The sequence below is a fragment of the Anas acuta genome, chromosome 3, assembly GCF_963932015.1.
Source record: "Anas acuta chromosome 3, bAnaAcu1.1, whole genome shotgun sequence".
Taxonomy (NCBI): Eukaryota; Metazoa; Chordata; class Aves; order Anseriformes; family Anatidae; genus Anas; species Anas acuta.
In genome coordinates this window covers 21,731,113-21,758,672 of record NC_088981.1, presented here as the reverse complement: position 1 = coordinate 21,758,672, position 27,560 = coordinate 21,731,113, and the positions used below count along the sequence as shown (strand labels likewise).

General features: G+C 52.3%; 1 protein-coding gene and 1 long non-coding RNA gene across 3 annotated transcripts; one reads left to right on the top strand and one right to left on the bottom strand.

The window, feature by feature from the left end:
• The first annotated feature begins 2,710 nt into the window (after positions 1-2,710).
• LOC137852970 (uncharacterized) lies at positions 2,711-6,374 on the top strand. The gene is made up of 3 exons (XR_011094110.1): positions 2,711-2,858; positions 4,232-4,370; positions 5,609-6,374. It is a non-coding gene; the product is annotated as an uncharacterized lncRNA (long non-coding RNA).
• Positions 6,375-19,687: 13,313 nt separating this feature from the next.
• Positions 19,688-23,786, bottom strand: HLX (H2.0 like homeobox). Of its 2 annotated transcripts, XM_068676045.1 has the most exons (4): positions 22,557-23,748; positions 21,906-22,085; positions 21,287-21,471; positions 19,688-20,536 (listed from the first exon to the last, which is right to left on the bottom strand). In XM_068676045.1, exons 1-4 carry the CDS (start codon positions 23,140-23,142, stop codon positions 20,195-20,197), a joined length of 1,293 nt encoding a protein of 430 aa, XP_068532146.1. In that variant the 5' UTR covers positions 23,143-23,748; the 3' UTR covers positions 19,688-20,194. The 2 variants fall into 2 exon arrangements, with proteins under 2 accessions (XP_068532146.1, XP_068532147.1); XM_068676046.1 differs by lacking the exon at positions 21,906-22,085 and having other exon boundaries at positions 22,557-23,786.
• Between the last annotated feature and the right edge of the window lie 3,774 nt (positions 23,787-27,560).

Here is a 27,560-nt window from a genome sequence, read left to right as displayed (position 1 = left end):
AAAAAAGATCCATAGGTGAGTGATGTACTGAAGGAAGTAGGATTCCTCAGAGACTCAGAACGTAGTTGAGATAAATGGATACTGCATAAAAAATGTCGTAAAGCATAAGTGTCTGTTGGGTGCCAGTGCAGGGTATTGTCAAGGTTATGAGTCCACAACTAGACTTTCATGCTCGTGTGAGTTATGCCAAGCCCTCATGCTTCCATAGTGGAAGAAAATGGCTTTTGTGGTCAGAAGACTTCACTCTTAGTCAATGTCAGGGCAGAAACCAAGGTTTACCTCAGCTGTTTATGCTCTGCCATATCTTCCTCATCCACGAAAAGGAAATGATTTGACTTAGTTATGGAGGTGCTTGCTATTTTCTACTCACTGTTGCCACTGTCATTATTATTTCCCATAGTTTCATAGGAGTCATCAGGTATACAAGTCTTTTCAGAAGCTTCTGAAGCCACAGCAATGTCTTTGAAATTGAAACAGAAAAGACGTGATTTCTAGCAGCATAGTGTCTTCAATTTCCTTATTGCTGGAAAACTGGATATTTGTATGAAATCAAACAGGACAGATGTGCAAAATGTGAAGTAGAGTGAAAAAAAAAAAAAAAGAAAAAAAAAAGCTTTTAAAGAAATTGAATGAAAAAGCTTCATTTTTCACATCTCTTTTCACTGTTCTTGTCATGCAACTTTGTTTTTATCTGGTATACAAGTATTTCTTAGTCAGCTTTCTCCAAAGCTATGTTTTAGAAAATTAAATAGCTATTAAGTATAGCTCCAGAAATTAAAATAGCTATTGCATTCCTCCAAAATACCTCCTTAAATCACAGTTCAGGAAAACATCATTCACCTTAATGGAGAACCACTGTAATGGAGCAAGAAGCAACTTGGAAACAGGAGCGGTGAAGACGGGAAGACATGGTTCAAGTTCCCTACGTATTATTTTAGGAAGCAAAACTATCCTTACACAAGTAACTCACACAGTTCCAGCCAGGTCCACATAGTTTTAGACTTGTTTCAATCTTCTCTTCTCTCTTCTCATTATATTGAAAAAGCCTTCAGAAAATGTGTGTTTGGCAAATGTGCATACATATATCTTAAAACACAAAGAGAACTATATTCATGCCGAGGGCTGGATTCATTTGTTCTTATGTGGGCTGAGAAAGGGTCCATGCTCTCAGATGTGTTTCACAGAGAAACATGCACCTAGATATGTTTCCCTTTCTCAAGGTTGCAGCCCGTGTTGATCACTAGGCTAATTCACAATACACCACAAAATGTAATGATATATCCTATTTCCTGGGTACAATAGCACCACTGTTTAACAGCTTGCTGTACTTTGATACTTTAAAAAATAACAGCCAGAGAGTTGTAAGAGAGGTGTCCTTGCCATGCACAAGCTAAGATAACCATGGGAGGTATAGTCCCTATTTCTCATGACCAGCCTGTGTAAATCTGTTCTGTTGGCTTTGATTCTTGGTTTTATACCCAGAAGTGTTTAAATTCAGCTAAATGTCCAAACAGATTGAAACTGCATTTAAACATTAAGTATACATCTGCAATATTTGGTTGTACCTCAGAAGCTTCCCACATTAAAAAAAAAAAAAAAAAATCCTAAAGACTGCCTTTCTGAGTCTGGTCCTTGGTGGCTGATTTATTAGCTTTTCTGTTTTCATCAATGTGTTCAAGTTGCTAAAACCCATCCTGTTAAGCTTAATGTGTCTGGTATTCATCTTCACCTCAGTACCATCTGCAATAACAAGCACCAGACCCCTGTTCAATGGCTATAATGCTTCCTCAGGAATATTCTTCAGTAAAAATAATAATAATAAATTAAAAATAAAAAGAAGAAAAGGATGATTGGGATGAGCCTGCCTCCAGCTTGGGGCAATCCTTTGGTCCTTTCTTCATTGATAATCACAGTAAGTTGTTACATTGCATAAAAATTAATTTTCTAATAAAGAAGGTGGAGGGCTTTCAAGAATCCTCTTTTTTTAATGAGCTTGCAACATGGCAAGTAACAGAGGCTTTTCCTGTTCCTGTGGGAAGTATCTGTTTTCTTTATTTCTGCAATAGTAAAGTTAAGCTGTGAGCATTGTGTAAACACCTAGTAAAGTGTCCTGCAAACATTTGCCCCAGCGTAAAATTGTGCGTTCGATGACATTTGCTTTCTGTGGTTTCTTTTCCATGTGCTTCAGCTCTCTTGGTTGAAATACCACTTGGCTGACAATAATATTAGAGACATAATTTTCACAATTATACATACATTCATATTGGACATTTGAAGTAAAATTCACCCCAAAGCATTCACCCCCTAAAATTTTCTCAGGGCCTTCTGAAGAGGACCAGAACCCATGCTATGCCTGGGCTGAGTATGAAAGCTGGGCAAATGATACAAGATTCCACAAGAGCAGCCTACCCCTACCCATACCACTTCTAAGACCTCCTACATCTGATGTGTTCACATACTTCATGACCCTTCAGGGATTTCTTACCACAACTGATTGTCTCCCCTTGAGTGTGATATCCACTACACCTTACAAAGGCATTGTCCACTCCATCTTCCCCTTTCCTTTGACCTTTGAGTACTCCACTCTTCTGCTGTATCAAGTTGGCAGCACTAGAGGGTGGTTTTAATCAGACTCAGGTGATGTTCAGGCCCTCTAACAGGTTTTAATGAAAGAAGGAATGACTGCTGAGCAATGATGATCCTAGTGAACACCTGCACGTGTCATGTGCTATGTGTATGCTCAGCTCTGCAGTGAGATGAAGAATGACTTTTAAATCAGAAAACTGCAGAAATTCAGACCCATTCACGGATATCCTGCAAACAAAAAAGGGAACTGTAATCGCTGAAAGTATTATGTTGTAAGTAGTTCTGTATGCAGGTCCATTAGCAACAAACATGTTGAAGGAAGTAATTATTGTGGTAAATTTATTGACAGAGTTGGAAAATCCCTTTGTATTACTTCTCTCATTATCTTCACTTTTTGCTTTGTTCTGCATACACTCAACTCTGCTAACTTGGTCTCTCCAGCCTCAGACTAGAATTGCAATAAGACTTCAAAATGAGGCAGAAGAGCTGGGTATAAACAACATAAATGAGACAGAAGAGGCAAAACATCTTCAGAGTAGATGCTTTAATACCTTTACTAAAATAAAATAAAATAAAGTAAAATAAAATAAAATAAAATAAAATAAAATAAAATAAAATAAAATAAAATAAAATAAAATAAAGGTGTATGAATAGTTAAAGGTGACTGGAAGGCTTCAGGTGTGAGAGATCAAGAGTTTATCTCAGATGAGTTCCGCACTCGTTGATATCTTAAAGTAGATTATTGTATGAGAAAGAAAGAGTAGAAATTCAGCTTAGCCAAGCTGGAAAAACACAGTTAGAAAGCTGATTTTGTTTACGTTCATTTCTGACCACATTAGCAAGAAAGCTACACCTACTAAGATGTAGGTTGATTCCCATTGAGTCATTTGCAGTAAATATGAGTTTAAACAAATATAAGTGGTTCAGATATTCTGTAATTTAAGCACCCTGGAGAATAGCTGGGAGTGTGTGTTGCGGGGCGGGGGGGTTGGCCACACAGAAAACCTGACAAAACGCTACACAAGAGAGTTATGGCTAAAGGGGAGAGTTATGGAGAATTAACAGTACAGGAATATTGACGGATAGAAAGCTTCTTCACAAAATCAAAGAGATTAATTTGGCACAGGAGCATTTCATTCCAAATATGCCAGAGCCTCTGGTAAACAGCCTGAAACTGGATGGCTGAAACAGGACTGATGCGCTGGTGGATAAAGTTGGTGACAATGAGTTTTGTAACAGAATTCAGAGCAATTTGGACTTTTGAGCACTTTGAGATCCGATGAAAAGCAGGAGATAGGAGCCAAGCGTGTAATGATTATTATTGTTATAAGCAATATTACTGTACCAATATGGTTGTGAGTGAATCAGCAGATGGCAAATGCCTTTCAGTGAAGGCAGAGGCAAAATAGTATGCCTGGTAGCAAGGAGTGAAGCTAATGATGATGTGCGAAATGAAACAACCATTCAGCATGCTGATCAGGAAAAAACATTTGGGAGTCATTGTGGAAAAAAACATGGAAACCATTAGTCCAGTTCAGAGTAGAAGCAAAACTAAAAGCAAAAGAAGTAACGTTGTTCCTGTACAATGTTTTTGGTGGATCCCTTATTTCTGAGTTCTTCCTGTTGTTTTTATTGTGCCCACCAGGAGCCACACAGACCTGCTTCACTTGATGGGGATGCTTTGTTTTTGAGCCAGGCCTGTCCAGAGGGGTGGATGAAGCTCTCTCCATGCAAACATCCTCGTGGGGGAGTAGGACATGGGGCTTAGGCCAGAAGGCAAAGAGGTAAGTGCAAGGAAATCCAAAAGTTCATTTTAACTGTGTGATGGGGATTAATTACACAGCATGCAAAGGGTACACACCAAGGTCTCATTCATTATAGTGCAACCACTCTATCCCTAGCTGGCCACAGCATCCCCCATCTTCAGCAGCATTTTCCAGTAAGCCTTTCTGGCTGGCCAGGCTAGACCCAAACCATTAGTGCATAGGCGGTTGGCTTTTGTTTGCTTTTCTCCTGATCCCCTTTTTTTTTTCAAGTAGGCTCTGTTGCTAAAGTGTAAGAGTGCTTCACTCCTTTTAAAACAGAAAGGTCTGAGCCCAGTCATCTTCTAGTGACTCCCTTGCAGCCAGTTAGCCCACAAAAATAAGCAAACTGAAGAAAGGAGTCAGAGCCTAAGCCCTTTATGTGAGATTGATTGTAAAGTTGGTGGCAACATGACAGGCTGATTTGTGGTGGCTCCTCATAGCTTGTTTGAACTGTAAACCTCGGCCCCATTTATTTATTGTATCAACGCAGCTTTGTCACAACCAGCCTGAGCGCAAAGGCTTGTGTCTTGTGCCCTGCCCGAGGAGTTCTCAGCCCTGTGCAGATATTCGTTTGCGTGGGGACATCCGTGTGTGCTCCCCCTGGCCCCGGGCTCCTTCACAGGGAGCCGGACCCCTCCATGAGGCTTAATTCCCTCTGCTGTCATCTTTTCCACTGATAGCTGGAGCAGCTGTTTCTTCTTCCTCGGTAGCATGTGGATTGCCAGAAAGCCGGAGGGGCCCACCAGCTCATTTCCATACTTGGATCTGGGTCTGTATCTGCATCATATTTTCTTGAAACAGTAGTCGCATAGCGGGTCCCTCTACCTTCTACACAAACGTGATTTAATGTCTTCCTCGGGAGCAGTGAGCTCATCTGCTCTAACATGAAATTGTAAGAAGGATTGTCTCTTCGCTTATTAATGTAATCACTTTAGACTACTTGATATGTCCTGTATACAGCTTACAGGGTAGAGTTTTATAGCATATTACTGCACCTCCATATAAGTCTAAACTGGTCATAAAACATAATCACTTACTGAAAAAAAATATTAACACTGCTGAAACTAGGACACAAAAGTGATTTTCATAGCAACGGATAAATAAAGGCATTGGCAAAAGTCCTATTCTTTCGCACAGAAAAATACAGATAAAATGGAAAACCTAATACCTTTCCTCCATCTCCTTGCCACCTTTTACCCTTCCCTTCACCTTCAAAGCACCTCACCAGCTTCAAGCAGAACCACAGTATTGATGGCACCAAAAGGACTGCAAACTCCTGACTTGGTCCAGCAACATGTGTAGTTAACAGAGGCCTACAAAGATGTTTTCATCAGGCAGTTCCAATGGCAGTCTTGGAAATGCTTTTGCCATTTGTCTTATAAACATCAGTCTTTGAAGAAAAAGAACAACATTGGGAAGCAAGACCATGTCGGACCTACCAAAACCGTGTTCTCTCTGAGTACCAGTAAGCAGCCTCGATGCAGACTCTGATGCTGAGTAAAGCTTGTCTAGACACAAAATTAGATCAGGTCAAAAAGACTACTGTATTTCTGCTCTCTTCTGTTTATATGGCTCATATCAACACAGTATTTTAGTATGTGATAGCTATTTATGTATTTAACAGTTGTTAAACAGCTGTGCAAAGCACTGTCTGGATATTTTTATTTTAGTTTAAAACTGAGTCAAAATACAGTTATATGTATAGTATGATTTAAGAGCAACCTAAATGGACCAAATTTAAACTGAAGTAAGTACACATCCAAGCTTTTTGGTAAGGTTTAGTTTTATTAGTTTAAAATCACACCTTAATTTAAACCATACCCGCATCCTGAGTCCAGTCTTCACCGGTATTTAAATAGCCTTTTTTTCCCACCGCACCTAATAGTAGGAAACTGAGGTTTGGAGCTGCAGGGCAGGTTGGCTGTGGTAGAAGAAGGCGTTAACACAGGATCTCTCTCAAATCTCAACCCTTGCACCAGCCCTCTTGAAGGGGAAAGAAAGGGAGAGGAGAGGAGAGGAGAGGAGAGGAGAGGAGAGGAGAGGAGAGGAGAGGAGAGGAGAGGAGAGGAGAGGAGAGGAGAGGAGAGGAGAGGAGAGGAGAGGAGAGGAGAGGAGAGGAGAGGAGAGGAGAGGAGAGGAGAGGAGAGGAGAGGAGAGGAGAGGAGAGGAGAGGAGAGGAGAGGAGAGGAGAGGAGAGGAGAGGAGAGGAGAGGAGAGGAGAGGAGAGGAGAGGAGAGGAGAGGAGAGGAGAGGAGAGGAGAGGAGAGGAGAGGAGAGATGGAGCGGGGGCACTGAGCATCATAGCCATGAACCCATCACCCCATAGCTAAAGGTAACCCCGAGGTTTTTGAAGGGACTTTCTCAGCTCCCAGTGAGGGAATTAAAAATGTCATTACCTACCTAATGAAAATGACCATGTTGTCAAGCACTCATACATACACAGATATAATAAAACATGATATTCAGGGAAGGAAAGAGTATTCCTCCTCCTCCTCCTTCTGTTGGTTTCCACATCTGTTTTTGTTTGAAGTTTCATCTGGTTATCTGGATTGCTGGTCTTTTTTAGACTGAAGGGGTCTAAGTAAAAAAGCCACCCTTATTTTCAGTGGCCGTTTTTAATAGAAAGTTCCATGTGACAAAGATAATCAAAGAGCAGAGGTAGCAAGACAGCTCTGGGTGAGGGATGTAGGAGGGAAATTACCACCTGATAACACCACAGTAAATTGTTTCTTAATATTTATTGCACTGTGTTGCTCAAGGGCCTGGATGGCTTTCAGAGAGAGAGCACATCAGCAACAACAGTGGGGTTTTGTGGCTGGTGGGCAGTGAGGAGGACAGTTATTTCATATTTTAGTGACTAACCAAATGTCAATCAGACCCAGCACTGGTGAAAATGTTTCCAAGGAACAAATGAGCATCTTTGGGCCTCTAGCAGTTTGTTTACATACCAAGAAACAAGCACTTGCTCCTAGCCAAAGAGATCTGAAGGGTTTTCAAATGCAGAAGGCAGAAGCCTAGGACTTCTAATGCAAGTACACATTGCTGATAGCCTTGAGGTGAGCTATCTTGCTGGTCTGCACTCAGCTTCAGGGTTCCCCTGAGATCCTATATGTCTATATGGGACATTTCACAGCAAGGCACACACTTCTCCTCTTGTCCTCTGTGCACCATTGCACCATCCTTCCTAAGGCTCTGTTTCTGCTTGTCTACACCTTCAGAAAAAAAAATAAAAATAAAAAAATAAAAAACAGAGTTGTGGTTTTCTTCCACTTGTAGTTGCCCTACAACTTAAGGCAGTAACCACTCCTCACCATCACATCCTCTTGGCCTATGAAGATGTTCCATGCCTGCAAGCCTCTCCTCACCAATCAGACAGCTAAAGACCTTCCTCCAAACATGGGACACAAAATAGCTTTCTGGACCATCCACCCCCACACCTGTCATAGTCAGTGAGACCAGCATCTGAACAGGTCAGCCCCTGTTTGGAGCAGAAAGTAGGTTACCAGAGGGAAATGCTGCATATGGACTGAACAGGCAAGGAGGGAAAAATACAAAAGGGTACATCTGCTGGTCTGTAGGAAACTCAGACTGGCAGGGCTTCTCTTGACTTCTGTCCCTGCTAACAGCCCTTGATGTTCCTTGCTCAGCCTTTCTGCAGACATCTGTTGTGTACTATCAGTGCACTGCTACAGCAGGAAGTGCAACAACTACCAGTGAGGCACCCTGCAGGAGGCAATGTCCCCTGTGGTTCACACCTCACACCTATCTAGTCCAGCAAGAGCAGCCTGCAGGAAGGCTGCAGCCACACATTGACCAGATGGGCAGGCTGAGACATGCCATGACTTACTAAAGCCTTGACCAGCCAATAGAGTATCCAAGGCTGTGACCTCTGTCCCCAGCTTCCACCCTATCTCCTAACCTCGGACCCCTAGCAGCTGATGGCTAGTGTAAAAATAAAAAGTCACAGGCACCTAGCAAACAGATCTGCAGGGCTTTCAATAGCAAAAGGCAAACATCAAAACTATTTACATAAATCCACCTTGCCAACAGCCATGAGATCTTCCCTTCATCTGAATAATGTGTCCTACATGGAGTCCTTCAATGGTAGGACAAGTTTATAAACACTCGCAGGATAATTTCCAGCAGGGTAGAAACAAATTTGCCAGAGCTGGAAAAATGAATCTGTCATCACAAGATCAGTATTTGGAAGTAAAAGTGTTCAAGTTTAGCTTATAATATTGTTTGCCTTGGCTTCAAGTCTATCACTTTTAACGGATGCTTTGTATTTCAGAGGCATAGAAGTGAAGGAGTATGTTCTTCCAGTGAGGTTTCAACAACCTTTGGGTTTGGAAACTTCTCACACAGCTGATCTTTCCATTTTTTACTATGCACGTGTAAAAAATGGCACGATCTCTGTTATTTCAACAGGTGGCTTTTCACTGTAATGTGCTCTGTATGCTGAGCAAGGCTTCATTGCAGTCTTGGAGCAAGGCGTCTCTGTGAGCAGAGTAAGCTCAGCCCTCATATATTAATGTTGACAGTGCAATCCTGAAATCAAAGTTTTGGTAAAATGATACCAAGCAAATGGATTGACACAGGAAACAAACAAACAAATGTAGTGGCTGAAAGCTAGGGAGATTTGTTTCACATGCTGAAGTGAAAACAAACTGAATCTGTCCATCAGCAGATGGGAACTAGGAGCGATTGTCTCTTAAGAATGCTGAGCTCTGCTGCAGACAGGTTTCATCTCAGTCAAGCACAGGATACCTATCCATATTTCATGTTCCCATGTGGCAAGAGAAAATCAAATCAATCCTAAAATGTGCAACAGAATGTATGTGTCATTTCATCATCCTGACCTTACTCAGCCAACACCATCTCACCAAGGAACACAAGGATGAGCTCGTTACCTCACATAAACTTTCTACAGCATCTTTGTAGGTGTTTCAGATCAATCTCACATCTCAAGGGACAAAATAGATCTGAAAAAGTAATATATTATACATATTATATTAAACATATATATATACACATATATATGCATACATATATATATATCTCTGTTCCCAGAAATACTTGTTTAACAAAGATGCCTCCTGCCCTTTAGCAAAGCCATTTGAAAGGGAGCATGTCACCCATCAGCCAGAAGAGACAGACATAAGAGAGACGAAGATTAAATAATTGCTCCAGAATATGCATAAAAAAGAGGCATGATTGATATCGCAAGGAATATTTTGGGAAGATGCTTAAAAATAAAAAAAGAAAAGACACCTATGGACGAAAAATACCCACTTAGCCTTTCTTTCCTACAGGGAGGAGCCTAGGCTCTGACTCATTTTTCTGATTACTATTCCACATTAGCCTTTTTAAACAATGTCATTCAAGGAATCTCACCTGCTGTGCCTTGTGTAAATTGCCCTTAAAATAATCTATCATGCCAAACTGAAGAAAAAAAAAAAAGTTAAAAATCGATTAAGCAAATACAATGTTTCCCCCCAGCAGGCTTATTGCTATTGCTTTTCATTTTTTTGCTCAGTTTCCTATTCTGCCTCATTCTTTGCAATACAAATAGCAGAACTGGCAAATAATTTGGGAGAGACTTAGGCCTCAGTAAGTCTTGCCCATGGTGCGTTAGTGCAGTAAAACTGGTCCAGTGTTGAAAGTTCCCTAGTAGAAACCCCCAGACTTCAGTTACCACCCTTGGCAAGGCAGTTGGCAGGGCTGGTCCTGACAGTTCTCATCACTGTAGATTCCTGGGCTGTTGGCTTTAGTAAGTCTCATCACAAGGGCAGGGGTCTACACAAAAGCACAAATCCCATCCGGTGGACTTGCCTCAAACTTTACAAAAAGCAAAAGACAGAAGGAAAGAGTGCTCTGTATCTTTCAGGACAGTGCCTGGTTTTATCAGTGGGAACTTTGTGAGCTTGCGCTTGACCACGTTGTACTGTAACCCATCCCCAGTCCTAAACTCACAAGACTGACTGGAGTTTGGGGTTCCTATAGGAATTCAGTCAGTGAGTTTGGAGCAGTCCATGGAGTACTTACTGAACAAGAACCTGGCAGGGCTCAAGGTTGCAGCAGCACATCTGCTCCTGGCATCATCCAGCTCACCCTCCCCCCAGCTTCATGGGGATCAACATCCACCAGTATGGGTCCCCGTCTGTGCACTGCCAGTTCCTGTACAGCAGAGGGTCCTCCGACCTGTGTCTGTGTCAAATGAAGCATGGGAAAACAGCTCCCTGTAAATTTGAATGGGGCGAGGGAAGGAGAAAACCTGATTATGTCAAGGCAAATGGCCATGAGATTTCCAACTCCCAACCTTGCAATGGCAGCCTGACAGTCTCTGGGTTCAGTGTGACACCAGACAGGGGAGCAGCAAGTCACTAAGTCGTGCACAGCAACCTGGCATCGCTGCCATGGGGAGGACAGAGTGGAGAGGTTCCTTTTTGCTGTGCCAAGGTGGTGGGCTAGGTCTGGGGATGGGCCATGGAAACGTGGAGTGCTGCTGCAGTGACACGGGCTGGCTGAGGAGCTCCAGCACTTCAGAAACACACTAAATAAACAAGCAGACGAGGGACTGGTAACCACCACTCCAGTAGGAAATCTATGCAATGAAAAAGTCATCAGCCTTGCTTTTTTTTATCCATTCCTCTCATTCCTTAGATTGAATTTCTTTCCATGCCATGCTTTCCCACTGCTCAGCACCCCCCCCCCCCTCCCCCTTGCCTTCCCCCCTCATCCGTTTCCTTCAGAGCTGCAATATTGGCCACCAGCAAGGCAGAAAAAGCTGATAAAAGATGATGCACCGCTCTCGTTATTCCATAGTTTTCTCTCGATGGATTTAGAAAGGTCCCGAATGCAAAGAAAAATTAAATCAGCAGGTAGGAAGAAAGATGCAAAGTGAAATTCAAGATGCTGGAAAGCTACATTTCTCCGGAGGTCCTACTCTTCCCTCCATCCGGAAGACAGGAAAGAACAGACTGTTCATGACAGAGGAGAGAAAACTTCTGGGGGTCTTTAGGGGGAACTCAATCAAAGAAATTATTTTCCCACAGACCAGGGCTGAGAAAACCTTAATGGCTTTTTCCTGATTGAAGAATAAATCAACTATTAATTTATGACCTGAAGTGTATATAACAACTCTCCAAATGCTTTCCAGTTCCGCGAGCAGCAGTGCTCGTATCCTTTCTGTTCGACTTTGCTTCTCACCAGCTAGTTCAGCTAACGGGCTAAATATTCCTCACAACGCTTCACCGGCTGTGGGCTTGGAAAAAAAAAAAAAAAATCTTAATTAAAAAAAAGGCCGGCCATGTGTTTCCAGCATATATGTGTGCATAGAGATCCACATGTATTAGAGATAAAGCTAAGTGCAAGCACATGGCGTTTGCGTGGAGAAGCCAAGGGACCATGTGCAGGTTATTAGCGAGGGGGGATCCTGCCTGCCGAGGGGCTCAGCACACCCCACCGGGGCACGCCGCTGGCTGCACCTCTGCCCAGCTGATGGATGGCTCCGGGTCGCTTTGTTTGTTTAAATGGGAGCCAACATGTTAACAGCATTAAGGAGGCAGGCTAAATAATTTGCCGGTCCGGCTATCAAGGCAAGTACGGTCTCGGAAATATATGGGCTGTATTTAAGAAACTGAACCCCGCTGAGCCTTCGTTTGTATATACATAGCGTTTGGGCAGACGGCATAAATTGTAAAATAAGATGACAATATTAGCATCTTCCCTTGGCTTCCCCTTGCCGAAAGAAAACCACAGAGGGAACACCATTCAAGCATTTCCTTTATGCTCATAAGTTAATCAAGGAGCATCAGGGAATAAGACAGTTTTATAGCTTTCCAGTAAAATGCGATACAACTCGCAGGCACTGAGTGATTTTACAGTTACCTTTCCAAAGCGTGGCAAACAGAACAACAACAAGAAGCAACTAAAAAACGCTTGCGCCTCGCTCTCGAAAGTTGCCCAGAAGGTTGCAGGAGAAAATAACGTGGCTGAGATTCCCGAGCCGGCCGCCTGCAGCCAGCAACAACCATCATGAAACCACGGAGCATCTTGAGCAATTTACGAGAGGATCGTGCTCGAAATATTAAGGCGCCGCCACACAAACACACACACCAAAAAAAAAAAAAAAAAAAAAAAAAAAAGTGATCTCTCTGCTGTTTCAAATTCCGGCTCGATCCTGGAAGGGGTTACTTTTCGTGGTGCTTTTGGCAAAGCTCTGCCGAGCGCCGCTCCGTGCTACGGCCGCAGCAGAAGGGTCCCCCCGAGGGCTCCCTGTCCCGGGAGGGGATCGGGTTGCGGCGCAGCCCCCCCGGGCTGGACCCCCCGACATCGTCCCTTTTCCAGCTCCCTTCCGTCCCTTCCGCAGCCATCCCGGGGGCAGTCCCCAGGTCCTTCCCCAGTGTCCCCCCTTCCAACGCTCGTCTGCGTTTCCTTTCGGCCCCGCTATGCTCAGCATCTCTGTGGAGGAGCCCCAGGGCTCCCTAAATTTAGACTGGGAGAGGAGAGGAGCGAAGGGGGAAGCCCGGGGGTGGCCGCAGTTCGGCGGCACCTCCGCCTCCCGCAATCACTGCCGCTGCGCTCCGCTCCCAGTCGCCTCCGTGCGCCGTTTATAGCCCAACAAGTTCACAGTTTACACGCAGTAAAACGTCAATATCGCGCTAATGGTCGCGGAGAATAAGGCTCTTCGCAGGGATCCTCATAAAAGCCCTTTATTTAGTTTCAAACATTTTCTCGCAATCAATAAAAGTTGGCCGTTATCTCCCGGCGCATTTAGCGGGGAGGTTTATTGCCTGCCGGGCGGATTAAGGGAGAGACAGGAGTGCACCATACAAGGAAGGGACTCCCGATCCCCTAGATCTGAGGCTCGGGTTCATAAAATATAACCATCCATTACGTTGCCGATATCTGGAGCCAGCAAACATATACAGACTATAAATTGTCGCCGGCGGGGTGCGGGCCGGGCGCGGGCGCGGGGGCTCCGCCCGCCCGCATTCCTCCCCGCGCCGGGGGGCGCCGGGGGGGCTCCCGGCCCATCCATCACCGCCGTTATGACTCTGCGATGCAGCAAATGGGTTGTGTAAAGAGGCAGCGTTTGACAAGGTGGCATGGTTATCCTGTCCAAATGATGCATAATATTAGTATTAGGGCTTAGATCATCGCATGCTTTTAAAATCATCACCGCTAACTAGAGGGGGGGAGAGTGCTGGGGGCTGCAGGGGGCAAAAGTTTCCATGTAGATAATGATTATAGATGGCGGGATTTACGGCGAGGGGTGCGCTCACAAATAAACACGTCTACTGTAGCCGGAGCAAGGGGCCCGATCCGGCCGGGGCCGCTCCCGGGACCGGGGCACCTCGCACCCCCCGGGGCCGTGCCCTTCCCGTCCCACCCGGCCCTGTCCCCAGGGAGTGCTGTCCCCAGAAAGAGGAGCCCCCCCTCACCCGCCGGCTGGTGACCGGCCACGGCTGCGGTCACGGACACCAGTGGGTGGGGGCGGAGAGGGGCTCTCCGGAGCTGGAGTGGGGGCCACCCAGGCCAACTCCTCCCCACCGGGATCTGCCCTTGCAAAGCAGGGTGGCGAGGGGAATGGCACCGGGATGCCTTCGGGGAGAAGGGGCTGGCTCCGTGCCGCAGCTCTTCTTCCTCTCCCGCTTCCTGGCACCGGGGTCAGGCACCGGCTGGAGGCTCGGGGCTCCCGGCGGGGCTGTCCCGGTCCCGCACGGGTCAGAGCACGCAGCTCTCCCGCCGAAGGATTAAGGGAGGGAGTGCGGGAGCCAAGGCGAGAGGGGCAGAGAACAGCAAGGAGAGCCCCAGCCCTCTCCTCCCCGCCCGGGGCAGCTGGGCAGCGCCGGGCCCCGGCGGGTTGCGGCGTGGAGCAGTTTTTCCAGGGGAAACTGCTCTCGGCTGCCGCTCAAGTCAGCAAACGTAAAGAGGAGAGGAAAGGAGGGGGGGGGGGGTGGGGGGCAGAAAGTGCTTCTTCATTTGGCACGCACCAAAGCGCGTCTGCGCCGCCGCCTCGCCGCCCGCACGGCCCGGCACGGCCCGGTACCGGGGCAGGGCCCGCCAGGCGGGACAGCAGAGCCCGGTGACAACGGGGCCGTGAGGAGGGTAAAACCCCAGCTCGGTGTGATTTACCAGCCTTCTCTGACCCGTGAATAGCTGACTTCCACGGCTGGTGACACATTAGCGGAGAAACGGGGTTAGCGTGATTTGTGGAGCCTGTTTGTCCCCCCGACCCCTCTTTTTGGCTGCTGGGCTCAGGAAGCCCTCCGTCCCCTCCATCAGACCCTTCGCACCCCCTCCAACACCCCCTCCGCACCCCCACGGCCCCCATCCCCTCGCCCCCATCCCCGCACGGGTGACCCGGCCGGACAGACCCGTCCCGGTTCGGGCCGCCGAGGGCTGGGCACGGCGGTGCTGGGGGAGAAGAGCCGACGGTAACGGAGAGGCGGCCTGGGACCAGGCGTAGCTGGAGGGGTGTGATGGCTGCAAACCTTTGATTTGGGGTTTGCCTGGAGAAGGGGGGGTGGAGGAGGGTGGCCTGGGTTTTTTAAGGCAAGCAGAAATTTGATTATAGCGTACGGCAGAGCTCTGTGATTTGCGGTGAGCGGATTTCATTAACTACGGCCGTTTGAGTCCCGGAAAACCGGCTCGGGCCCGCGGGGCCGGGGACGAAGCTGACCCCGAGGGCGGGCGGCGAAAGGGGCTCGGCGGCGGCGCCGGCGGCTCCGGGCTGCGGCGGCCGCGGGGCTGGCACGGCCGCGGGGGCTGCTCCGGGACGCCCGGGGCTCGGCTCCCCTCGCAGCCCGCAGGCCACCGGCCCGCAGGAGGAGAGGCCGGATCGTGCCCAGCCCCTGCGCTCGCTCTCGGCGGGGTGCGCGGCGCCCGGGCCCCTCGGTCCCCCTCCGCCCGTGTCACCTGCTGCAGCCGCGACATTGGAGGCGGAGGGGCTCGCTAAGCCCACCGCCGGGGATACCTGCGGCGCTTCGAGCTCTGCTGGTGCTGCCGGCGGTGGGCAGGGGGTGCCCGGGCCGGGGGCGCAGCCCGCCCCCTCGGGGGCTTGGCGCTGCCTGGCGGCCCGCCGGCGCAGGAGTGGAATGGGGTCTAATTGCCGTCAACGAATGTCACCGGCAGAAGGAAAAACAAAAGCTGCTTCCAAGGCTCCCAGAGCAGAATTTGGCAGGGCTCCTAAAGACACCAATTAGCAAAGGCTAAACCCATTAATGAAGTGGCGGCTCTCTGGTTTCAGCCAGGTGGTGCAGATCAGAGCGCCTGTATCTGCAGAGCAGAGCTCCGCTTCCCTCCAGCCAGGACCTCACAGCAAACCTCCACATCAATAATACGCTTAATGGATCTCATTAGGGCCGGGGCCGCGAGTCCCGGCCTGGGAGCAGGGGCTGCGAGGGGAGCGGGGGGCAGCGCACGGCCCGAGCCCCCCAGCCCCGCCGCGGACCAAGGGCTCCCCTCCCGCCCGGGGCAGTGATGCCCGGGGCCCAGCGTCCTCCCCGGGTCTCGGGGCTCCCCGGCTGCTCTCCCCGCCCCGAGGGGGGGCTCTGCCGCCGCTCCCCGCGCAGGTACCAAGCGCTCCCCGCTCCCTGGCCGAGCTCGCCGCTTCGCGCTGCACTTGCAAGCGCTCGGTTTTGCACAAACTCGCTTGTGTTGCTTTCCAATCGAGGGGACCATGGCATCGCCTCGCCGGGCTCAGCTCCCCCAGCCTCGACCCCCCCTCCCCAGCGCCTGTGTGTGCCCGGACCCGAGCGCCCCCGGCCCGCCGAGCCCGGAGCATCATCGTCTGTGTGCGGCCGGGGGTCGCGAGGGGGCGGCGGAGAAGCGCGGTCCCGGTCCGACCCGAAGCGCGCCCCCGAGGCAGGGCTCCGGGACGGGAGTGAAGGGTTGTTTAGGGGATTTTTTTTTTTTTTGCAAATTGATATAAAAAGAAAAGCGCCCGGACCTCACCTCTGTAATGCGACAGGGGAGGAACTATTTCCGCTTCAGCTAGGAAAAAAAGCAAAAAGCAAAAAAAGAAAAGCTCGGGTGGGATAAGCCCGGCCGAGGTGAGCTAGAATATTTAGCTAATGGAGGTGGACTGTGAAAGGAGACTTCATATTTCTCTCCTAGGAGTCTCTCCAGGTCCGCAGCCGAGAATACACACAGCAAACGTTGTGCTTGAATTATAGCTGAGGGTTTGCTTTATTTGAATTCACTGGTGTTTATTTAAGAAAGTGAATAAAGGTTTTGTGTAAACAGCCATTATTTCTGATGAGCGCTCAACAGCAATAAGAAGGGGGTGGTTTTTTTAGTCGAGATTGTGGCAAAAGTTGACATTTCGGAGATTGCAGTTTGTCTTGCCGACGCCAGGCAGTCCCGAGGCATGAACTGCAGGGAAAGCTGTGTGTGCGTGTGAGTGTGAAACGGCGATGCCGAGCGAACCGGGGTCTGAAAACAATTATTTTTTAAGACATCAGCTTAAGCCCGACGTTAAAATAAAATAAAAATATTTTCCTAAGGAGCGGGGCTGCTCTCGCCGAGCTAACGAGGAGGGAGCCGAACTCAGGTTTCGCTGCCGCCGCCGCCAGCCCCGAGCCCGTGGGGCTCTGGGGGCGGGGGGGGGGAAAGCGGCCCCGACCTGGGGGCACGGTGGGACCCCTCCTTTCCGAGTGGGACCCCAACGCCAGCTCATTGTCCGGCCCCGCCTGGCCCTTTCTTCACCCTTCCAGTAAATCTCTTGCTTAAAATATTGCATCTTTTTTTTTTTTTTTCTTTTTTCCTGTTAACGTGACTATTCTTATTTCCGAGGCTGCCTCGAGTCTTTTCGAAGGTGGGAGGTTTCTGGTAAGAAATAGGGCAAGAAGAACAAGATGTCGTTGGACTTGGTAATGTGGGAAATGTGGGATTATTGGGAAGCTTCTCCCCGAGAAGGAGTCGGCAGGACCTGGCTCAGACGAGCCCGGCTGCGCATCTGTGCGGCTGTGGACCCAAAGCTCGCAGAAGGGGCTCAGATGACGAGGCGGCCCGAAAAGGCCTCCCGGTTCGTTATTTATTCGATTTCCCACACATGCGAGGCAGGGAGGAGGCAGGGAAACCTCTGCTCTCCGTTCGGCAGAGTGTACCGCTCCCGTTCCTTGCTCTCCCTACAATCGCATATCCGAAATAAGCCCGAAAAAGTTCCGCTGAGCACTCGGAAGTGAAAATCCCGAGAGCCCGGCCGGGACAGCACTGGGCAGTGCCAAGGGAAGCCCCATCCGACCCCTCCTGGGGGACATGGGGGTGTCCGGCCCCAACCCGGGCAGGGGAGAGCCGCTCCGGGACGGCCCCGTTGCGGCGGGTGGGCGCAGCCCCAGGGATTTGGGATCGGCAGGCACAGGTCTGCAAAGAGTCACAAGGGATTTAGAGGGGAGAAAGGAATCGGCTCGAAGGCGGTGACCACCGATTTTAAGAATCGGGTCAGCGGGGTAATGGGAGACTCTCGCAGCGTGATGCTCGGCATTTCGCATTCAGAAATAACCAGCATCAAAATTCTTTCGTGTTATCAGACGTGGAAGAAATAAAGCAAACAAAAAAAGGGACTCCCCGGCCTTTTTCGGACCTGATTTTGGGTGGTTATTACATGGAGGTACGGACAGGTCGACTTGGGCGATGGCTAGCAGTGGAGCTGGCTGCAGTTCCGTTGCTGGTTCTCCTTTTTCGCGGAGGTTCAGCTTCTTTACCAGCAGCCCCGCGGGACCAGGCGAGCTCCCTTCCCACTCGAGACGGGCACAAATCTCCCCAGCAGCGCATCTTTCCCAAAGCTCGTTGTCGTGGTTTTGCTCGACCTGCCCGAGGACATGTACAACGGAAGCAATGCGGGACAGAGATTTTTTTTATGTCTTTTTCCTTTCGCAGGGGGGGGAGAGGAACAAAATTACTCCCAGCCTTGCCATTTGGCCGCGGGCCCCTAAGCCTGGAGGCGCAGGGGAGCCCCACTCGCCTTCACCTCCAGTCCTCCGGCCCGAGCCGGAGCGATTTTTAGCTTGTTCATTTGTATCTGAGCATCTTTTCTCGTTACTTAGTTGTTATAGTGTTATTTTTCCCCCCTTTTTGCCGTGTTATCGTAGAATAACTCCCCCTGCTCTCTCCCGGCCGCGGGGTCCAGGAAGGGGGTCCCTCCCGTCATTTGGGGAGACCAGGGCGTTATTTGGAGGCGGCCTTCGCACAGCCAGCCCCGCTCTTAGAGGAGGCGCAGACTCCCCTAGCCCAAGGGAAGAGAAACTCTCCCGACTCGCCTTTCCTTCCCCGTGTGAGCAGAGCCACCCCAGCCCCTCTCTCCCCGACTCCCGAGCCGTGATTTGCCCCGTGCCCGCTCCGCACGGCTGAGCCTCGAGGAAACAAAGCCCCGCGCGTCCGTGAGGCGCATCGCGCTGGTGTGACGGGACAGAAATAGCAGCCTGTCGCTGGACATCTGTCCCACGGCTTCCCTCGCTCTTGGCGGAAGTTACAAATCCCTCGCAGCAAACCCTGCGCTGATGTGCACGGCAGCGGCCCCACGAACAGCCGCTTGCTGGGGCTGGAGGCAAGCAGCAGGGCCCACTGCGCGCCTCGCGGCCCCCCAAAAGGCCATGATACCCCCTGAAAAACCTTCAAGGGGGACTCAAGCTACAAATCCCCTCCAGCTCCTTTCCCCGATGCCGCCCGCTTCCCTGCCCCATCAGGGCTCCCCGAGCGCGCTCCCCTTTGCGGGCGCAGCAGAGTTTTGTGCGCAGACTTCTGAAAATCGCCCTGCCCGCTGTGGCTCTGCGCACTCCTTTACCCCTCGGTTTCCACTCCTATCGGCCCCTTTTCTCCCGCCCCACCAGCACGTCGCCCCTCCGGGGCTGCGCTCATGTCGGCCCCCCCCCCCCTCCTCCGCGGGTCTGACGTCACCGTGGGCTCCCCCGTGACGTCACGGGGCACTGTCGTCCCCCCCTCCATCCCGGCGGGCCGGGGGGGTTTGGCCACGAGAGCGAAATCGGCGCAAAGCCGCGCCCCGCAGCCCCGACCAACAGCCGCCCATAGATAAATACACAATACATCGATAAAGTGCGATCGGCTGCTTTCTCGCCCAGTTGCTATTTTGCGTAGTCAAGTCCTGTTCTCGTCCTCGCCTCCGTTCGCAAAAGAAGGTGAAAAAATAATTAAAAAAAAAAAAAAAAAAAGGCGAAGACTGCACCGGGAGTCCTTCCCGGCGAGGAGCAGACAGTGGCTGCCTTTGAGCGAGGCGTAGGAAGCTGGGTCAGCTTCACCAGCCCTCTCCCCTGGTCAACAGACTGACGTGGTTACAAACCATAGCAAACATTTTATTTACAGGAGATATATATATATATATTTATATATTTTGTCAGTGCAGTATTTCTTGGCCGGATTATTCGAAGCAACACGTCGCAACCCACGAGGATGCTGGCAAAATACTTCACATTGTAAATTGGTCGGGGGGAGAGGGAGGAGGGAGTTCAGAGCCACGTTCTCGGAGTCCCTCGCTCGGACCTTCCTGGAGAGGGCGAGGGGCGGGAGACGGAGAATAAAATTAAAAAAATAATAAAAATTAAAAAAAAAAAAAGGAGTCCCGCTCTCCTGCGAGCAGCAGCGCCGCAGCTCGCCTCTCGCCCATCGTCCCGGGGCCGGAGCTCCCGCTCCGCAGCCACTCCGGGTGCGGGTGCGGGTGCGGGGCCCGGCGGGCCCCCGTGCAGCGCTGCGGAGCCGCGGCCGGGCGGCGGAGAGGAGGAGGAGGATGAGGAGGACATAAATTAGCGCTGGGGGCCGGCGGCGGGGCCGGGCCGCCCCGTCTATAGCGCGCCCCGCGGCTCGGGGCTGGCGGCGGGCGGCGGGGACGGGAGGCCGGGGCTGCCGGGGGGCTTGGCGGCCCCGGCGGGGGGCAGGCTCTGCTCGGCGCCCTCAGTCCTTTCCGTGTCGCTGGGGGCCATGTCGAGGGAGTCGGCGTCGCTGCTGTCGCTGTCGCCGTCGGAGCGGCTGGGGCTGCGCTCGGGCTCCCCCGCGGCGGCGGCGGGCGGCGGGGCGGAGCGCGGGGCCGCCGGCTCCGGCTCCGGCGGCGGCTCCTTGTCCTTCTGGGCCTGCGCCTCCTTGGAGTGCCGCCACTTCATCCGGCGGTTCTGGAACCACACCTTCACCTGCGGCCAGGCCGCCCTCAGACGGGCAGCACGGGACGCGCCCCGCACCGCCCCGCACCGCCCCGCACAACCCCGCACCGCACCGCCCGGCCCTCTCGTCCTCCCCGCAGGCCGGCCCGAGATAGAAAAAGAAAAAAAAAAAAGGTCCACCCGGCCCTCCTCGTCCTCCTCTGCCCCCGCCCTTAGGCGACTAAGGTGGTTTTTTCCTTATTATTTGCGTGTTTCAATACAAAAGGGCCCCCCTTTTTGCTTTGATATATTTTTTTTTTCTCTCTCTCTCTCTCCCCTTCTACTTCTTCTTCCAGGAAACCAAATCTTGCTCAAGAAACCACAGCGTTATACAACTCCGTGTGCTGCCGGCCCTCAATAGTGGAATCATCGCAGAGTGGCGTTTAATGATTCCGTTTGAAGAAGAGTTTTCACTTCCCCTGAACTGAGGATTTCACAATGCGGGGAGAGATTTAGAGAGAAAAAAAAAAAAAAAAAAAAAAGAGCGAGAGGCATTAAAAATAGTGTGTTCGCCTCTACTTCCTTTGACCCAAGCTGCCTCCTGCCGCGAGTTGCACTGCACCAAAGCGCATCCTGATGCTCGGCCCCGGGCCCTGCCCCCGAGCAGGCCCGTAAAAGAGCAAGGAAGGCAAAAAGCTTTCCTGCACCCCCCCCCCCCCCCCGCCCCCACAGTGTTCCCCTGAACAAAACTGGAAGTTGGGAACCCGGGAACGCACGAAACACAAGCGAAGCCGCCCTTACTTGAGCATCCGTCAGCCCCAGCATCGCCGCCAGTTGCTTTCTGTCGGGTTTGGTGACGTACTTCTGGATTTCGAAGCGCTTTTCTAAACCTTTCCTCTGCAGGTTGGAAAAAACAGCCCTGGACCAGGAGCGCTTCCTCTTGTAGGTCTGAGGCAGCGTGTCCTTGGTTAGCACCGCGTACGGACCTGCGGGGGCAAGGAGACACGGGCCGGGGGGCGGCCCGGTTAGCACCGACGCCGGGACGAGGGGCTCGAAGGAGACAGGGGCAGGGAAGGCCCGAGCCTACGAGTCCTACAAGCAGGCCTGCGGTCCCTCCGACACGAACAGCACGGATTTTAGTCCGTGTTTCCCTCTCCCTCCCCCCTCCCCAGCCCCTTCTCTCCAGGCCCAGGTATTCTTTCTGACTGGCCGGGGGGAACCTCTGTGTCAGGCCCTAGCCGCTCTGCCTCCCCCCACGAAATGCACCAAGCCTGAGCCTCTCTAGAAAAAATAAAATCGTGGAAAAAAATAAAAAAAAAAGAAAAAGAAAAAAGAAAATGTCCTGGCGTTTCCAAGCGCCCGGCGAGCCCCTTCGGGCCCGGGGGCCGCTCCGGGACGGACGGGGGGGGACGGGATGTACCTGGAAAAGTGTCTTGAAACTGGTGCTGAACTGAGCTCCTTGGGGTTGTGTTTAAGGGACCCAGAAGAGCAGAGGCCTCGTTAATGGGGTCTAGAGACGCGAAGAACTGGCTGGCGGAAGGCTGCAAGCTGGGGAGATGAACCCCGCTTTGGCGGCTGGCGGTTAATAAGGAGGTGAGATCTGCGAGCACAGAACAAGCACAGCTCCGTTACACCGCGGTCGAGCCCCCCAGCCCGGCACGCCGCGGGACCCCGGCGGGGCTCGCCCTGCCTCGGCTCGGGGGGCGCGGCGGGGCCCCGGCGCTCGGACATCCTCCCCTCCGGTGGCTGCTCTGTCAGGATGTTTACGCGCTGCGAGGGGAGATTGATGGCAGCCAAAGCCTTTAAAACCGGCCCTGGCGGCCCACGAAAAGCCCGGGCCGGGCCGGGGAGGCCGGCACCGGCCGGTTCAGCTATTTTTACGCTATCGCTATTTTGCGGAGCGGCGCAGCGCGGGGCCCGGGGCTGTTTCGGGGGGTTTTGGGGGGGGCATTAAAAACTCGTCCTCACACCGCTGACGCTTCTCTCGGCCGGTTCGCAAAGGGGGGCGAGCCGCGGGGCCCCGCGGCCGCTTAAAGCCCCCCCAAAAGCCGCGCCGAGCCGATTTCTCTACCTCTCAGCGTGTTGCCTTCCTTCACTTTGGGGTCGAACTCCGCCGACAAGATGCGGTCGATGCCGAATTTCAGGTCCTTGCTGGCGGGCGCCGGCGCCGAGCCGTGCGTGTGGCCCCCCGGCACCCGGCCGGGGGCCGGAGCCCCGCCGCCCCCCGCCGCCGCCGCAGCCGCCGCCGCCGCCGGGGAGCGGTGCTGCGGGGGCCGGTGGTGGTGGTGCGGGGGGTGGAAGGCGGCCGAGAGCGGCGAGAGGCGCTGCGGGAAGGCGGCGGCGGATGGGGCGTCGGGGGCCACGACGGGCGTGGGCCGCAGCGGCGAGGCGGCGGCGTGGAAGGGGCCGCCGTGGTGGACGGCGCCCAGCGCCGCCGGCAGCCCGGCCCCGGGGCCGCCGGGCAGGCTCTCGGCAGGGCCGGCCGCCGCCTCGCCGCCGGCGTGGAGGATGTCGGCGATGCAGAAGGACGGCTTCTTGGCCGCGGCGGCGTCCAGAGGGAAGCAGCCGCCGGCGCCGGGCCCCGACGCCGAGCAGTACGCCGCTGACCAGAGGCTGAAGTTGGAGGCGTAGAAGGGGGCCAGGCCGGCCGTGTACATCCTGGCGGCCGCCGAGCACGGGCTCTTCTCCCCGCCGGGGGACGCCGCTCAGCTGCCGGGAGCGCGGCGCGGAGCTGCCCGCCGCCCCGGGAGCATGGGGAGGGATGGCGGGGCGGGAGGCGGCGGCGGCGGCCGGAGCACTTGCCGAAGGGGCAGGAAAAAAAAATCTAAAAAAATTAAGAAGTCAAAAAAAAAGCTGAAAAAAAAAAAAAGGAAGAAGTCCCCAAAACCAACGGCGAGAGGGAGAGCGAGCGGGCGAGCGCGGGAGAGGAGCGGCGCAAACAAAACAAAACAAACCCCCTTCCTCGCACTGGGGAAAAAATCCACCCCTCCCCAAACTTTCTCTGGCAGCCGCTCCCGGCCGCGCCGCAGCCCTCGCTCCCGCCGCCCCCCGGCACAACGCGCCCAATCCGCGCTCCGCGGGGCCGGGACGCGCCGCCCGCAGACACGCCCCGGGCCGGGCCGGGCCGGGCCGAGCCGTGCCGAGCCCCGCTGGGCCGTGCCGAGCCGGGCCGAGCCGTGCCGACTCCCGCAAGTGCCGCGCTCCGTGTGCCCCCGGCCCGGCCCGGCCCGGCCCGCAAGGTGTGCGCCCGTCGGGGAGCGCCCCGAGGGGGAGCCCCCCCGCTGCTCCGCGCAGCGCCTGCCCCCCGCGCCGTGGTTCCCAGCGCGGAGAAACGGAGCCGCAGCCGGAGGCTGGAAACGCTTCCCGGTGCACCACGTTTCCTCCCGGCATAAATGAGCCTCGGCCGGGCGGCGGAGAAATGGGTGTGCAGTGATCATGCTCGCAACGGACGGATTTGGGGGAGCTCCGGGCTGCTCGGGGCCCAGGGCGCGTTGGGTCCTGCGTTAGCAGTGGCTAATAAATTGGGTCGTGTCGGCAAGCACCTTTTATTGATTTTTTTCTATGCTCTCCACCCGATCTGTTCGCACACCCCTTCCACCGTAAAGACCAGTTCGTAATTTTGTGCAACTTTGACAACCGAATTACCCCCATTTTTTATTTATTTTTTTTATTTTTTTAAGAATACAACCATAACTATATTCGCTAGAATGTTTTAGGGACAAACATATCAATGCTTATTTCGTGCTTTTCCTTCCCTCCAACATCCATATCTGTCCCTACCTGACTCCGGGAAAGGGAGAAAAAAAAAAAAAAACAAACAAAACACAACAACAGCATTTTTTTAAGTCGTAGTTTCCCCAGCCGGGGCCGTGTAAGCCCATTGCTGCCGTTGTGAACAAGCTCCTGGGTCAGACGATTGCAGGTTTGTTTTGGTTTTGTTTCAAAAAATACTTTTATTTTTTTTTACATAGCTTCTAAAATTCGGAGCCTTTTCCAGGGAACCGCCAGAAAGCCAAACTATTTTCCTTTCGCCAGGTATGAAGATGTAGATTTTGGGGGGATATTGAAACCACCTGTAATCGAGCGTGAGCACATTTCTAAGGCAAATGCCAGCGTGTCCGTGGGCACGTGTAAAGGCGAAGCCCGTCCCTCAGGAAAGCCCAGGCACGGCTTTGGTTTGGTTTGGTTTTTGTTAGCGATATTAAACCGAAAAATAACGAGGCAACGGCTTGCCAAGACGTGTCCGAAAACAAGGTGAAAGAAAGGGTAGGTTAGCTTTGAACTTTTCCTGCCTCGACAGGGGAAGCCACTTTTCCTTGCGTCTCCCCTTACTCCCCTTGTGCAGATGACCCCAGAGCGGCTCTGCTGGTTTCAAACCGGATCAAACGACTCCGCTTTCACTTGCGTTTCCACGGCGAGGCGAAGCCGTGCCACCGGCCCGCTGCACGGAAGGGCAACGAACTGCGCCGTTCCCACCGCGCCCCAGCTGCGCCTCGCCAAATTCCCATTCCCGGTGCCACCGCTGCTGCTGTCGCTGTCACACCACCCCGGGGATGCTCTCCAGGGCGGGAAAAAAAAAAGGTGTTCAGGTGGTATTTTTATATTTTTTCCCCCCGTTTTTTTTTTTTTTCCCCAAGAGTTTATTTCAGAGCCCCCCGCGGGCAGGTGCGCGCCGCCTCGGGACCCGCGCATCTTCCGCGGCCCCGTCTTGCTCCCCCCGCGGCCTCCCCGGACAGGGCCGAGCCTTCTCCCCGGAGGCCCTGCCGGCCTCCCCGCTCCCTTCCCCGGGCCCGGGGCTCGCAGGGCTCCGCGGCAATGACAACGGCGGCGCCTCCTCCCCGAGCAAGGAGCGAGAAGGCTGCAGGAAACCCGGGGCTCGCTGCAGCCCAGGTCATCTCCTGTTTTTTTTGAGAGGTTCCAACCCGGACTAAATGAGCGGATGTGCCTGCGAGATTTGTCCTAAAATAGAAGCGGCTTCAGTATTTTAGGATACAGCAGAAATCCTTATTTCTTCCGGAGAAAAACTTCATAATGAGCGCGAGCACTTCCCTTTTCAATATTTGTGCAACTTTATCTCGACCAGCAAGTTGCTTTGGTGACGCAAATCCGCCCTTGTGTATTGCAACTACAAAAATAAATGCAAGGAAATCAATTCCCTTCTAGCAATGAAAACATAAATATACAGCTGCGACTTTCCCCTTTAATCTTGCTTTCCGAGGGACTCGAGAAGGAGGCGAATGAACTGTGCAGGCTGGAGAGATGCTTTTTTTTTTTTTTTTGAATAGAGTCTCGAAGGACTTTTTTTTTTTTTTCCTCCCTACGAGGACGACAAAGGAGAGGTGGAAAAGAGTTATTCGAGTTTCTTGCGGAGATAGACGGGCTAACCCCGAGGCGCTGCTGCAGCCCGCCGGCCCCGGGCCGGGAGCATCTCGGAGGTAGGGGGCGGCTGCGGGGGGGCCTGACAGGGCTGCCCACGGGCTGCTCCTGCCCCTCGGAGCTCCTCGGCCCATCCCTGGCTCTCCCTGGCTCTCCCCATACAGCTTTTATGTTCATAGAGGTCGTTCTGTTTCTACCTCTACCTATACATTTTATATTAAAATATATTTATGCGCATCTCTAATATATAAAACACCACTCTCTCTATATGTAGGAGCTTTTTTTAATCGCCTCCATCTCGTTGCAGCGCTGTTCCCGCTGCGGCCGCCCCGATGCTGCGGGGACCCCGCTCTGTGCAGCGCCGAGCGCCCGCGGGCCCCGGGCCCCAAAGGCCGGGCTCTGTCGCCACCTGCCGAGGCGGACAGCACTTCGGGGACAGCCGGGAGCCTCGCACCGGTGGCCGGGTTTGGTCCGGAGGGCCGCGGGGGGGATCAGCTGGGCCTGAGCGCTTGCAGCACCGGGGAGAGGTCTCGGGGCGCACCAGAGGGATCCTTGGTTGGAATTCAATCCATAGGGCATGATAGAGGTGCTCTGAAGCAAAATCACATTCGCCCAAAACACTGTGTAGTCCCAAAGGTCCCTTCAGATGGAGGGAGCACTCTCAAACTCTCACTTCCTTCTCCCCCCATCTGCCTAGCTCAAAGTCCTGACATGTAAGAGGGCACTGCATCTTTCCACAACCATGTTTACAGGGAAAGGAGTGACCTCTCCTTCCTTTCCTTTCCTTCCCTTTTTTTTTTTTTTTTTTTCCTTTTTTCCATGAAAAGCTGCAGATACATAAATCTTTGGGAAAAAAAAAAAAAAAAAAAAAAAAAAAAAAAAAAGCCAGGGTAATAAATAGCAGCTGGAAAGCAGAATCACTCTGTAGCCACAGGAAAGGAGGCTGCGTTCTGAGGAGCAGCAGGGTCAGGACAGTCCCTTCTTTGGGGTTTCCTTGGGGTTAGATCAGGCAGATCTTCCTCCGTCTGTTGTTTTTTGGGAAGCCCATTTTTAGGCATCTGATGCTGGGCAGGCAGCTGGGCACCGTGAGCCTGCAGTGCTGTAAGGGTTTAAGCTGCTTGAGGTTGAAGTTCCAATCACCTGCACTTGCTTCATCCCTGCCTGCCTGATCCCATCCCTGCGGAAGATTAACTCTACCTGGAAGAAAAGGCCTTCTGCTGTCACATTTCCCAAACTCTCTTCTTTGGCATCACAGATACCATAGGTTTCTTTGCCTTTACACTGCAGCCAGACCATAAACTGCCTGAAGATTTTCGCAGCGGTTTTCCAGGCCACACAAGCCTAGAGGTCTGGAGAGAGCCATTCTGCAATTAACCTCTGGTGGCTGATTAAAGGTGACACAATGTGCAGCAGTGCTGACTTACTGTGCTCCTGTGCAGCTGCTGGGGAGAGAAGCGTTTGCATGCACACCCATGGCTAGGTCTAACTGGAGAATTTCCATTCCCATAGTGGGTCATCCCCTGATGGTTTTGTCAGAGGAACCCCCTCCATTTTTCCCCAGACCCAAGCTGGGTTGTGCAGTAATGCATTAGGCCGCTGGCCCCTGCAGCAACAGTACCTTAAAGTTACTGTGCAGAAAAGCCAGTCAGCATCTAAGAAGGAAACACTAATAACTGCATAGAAATGCTTTAAATAAGAA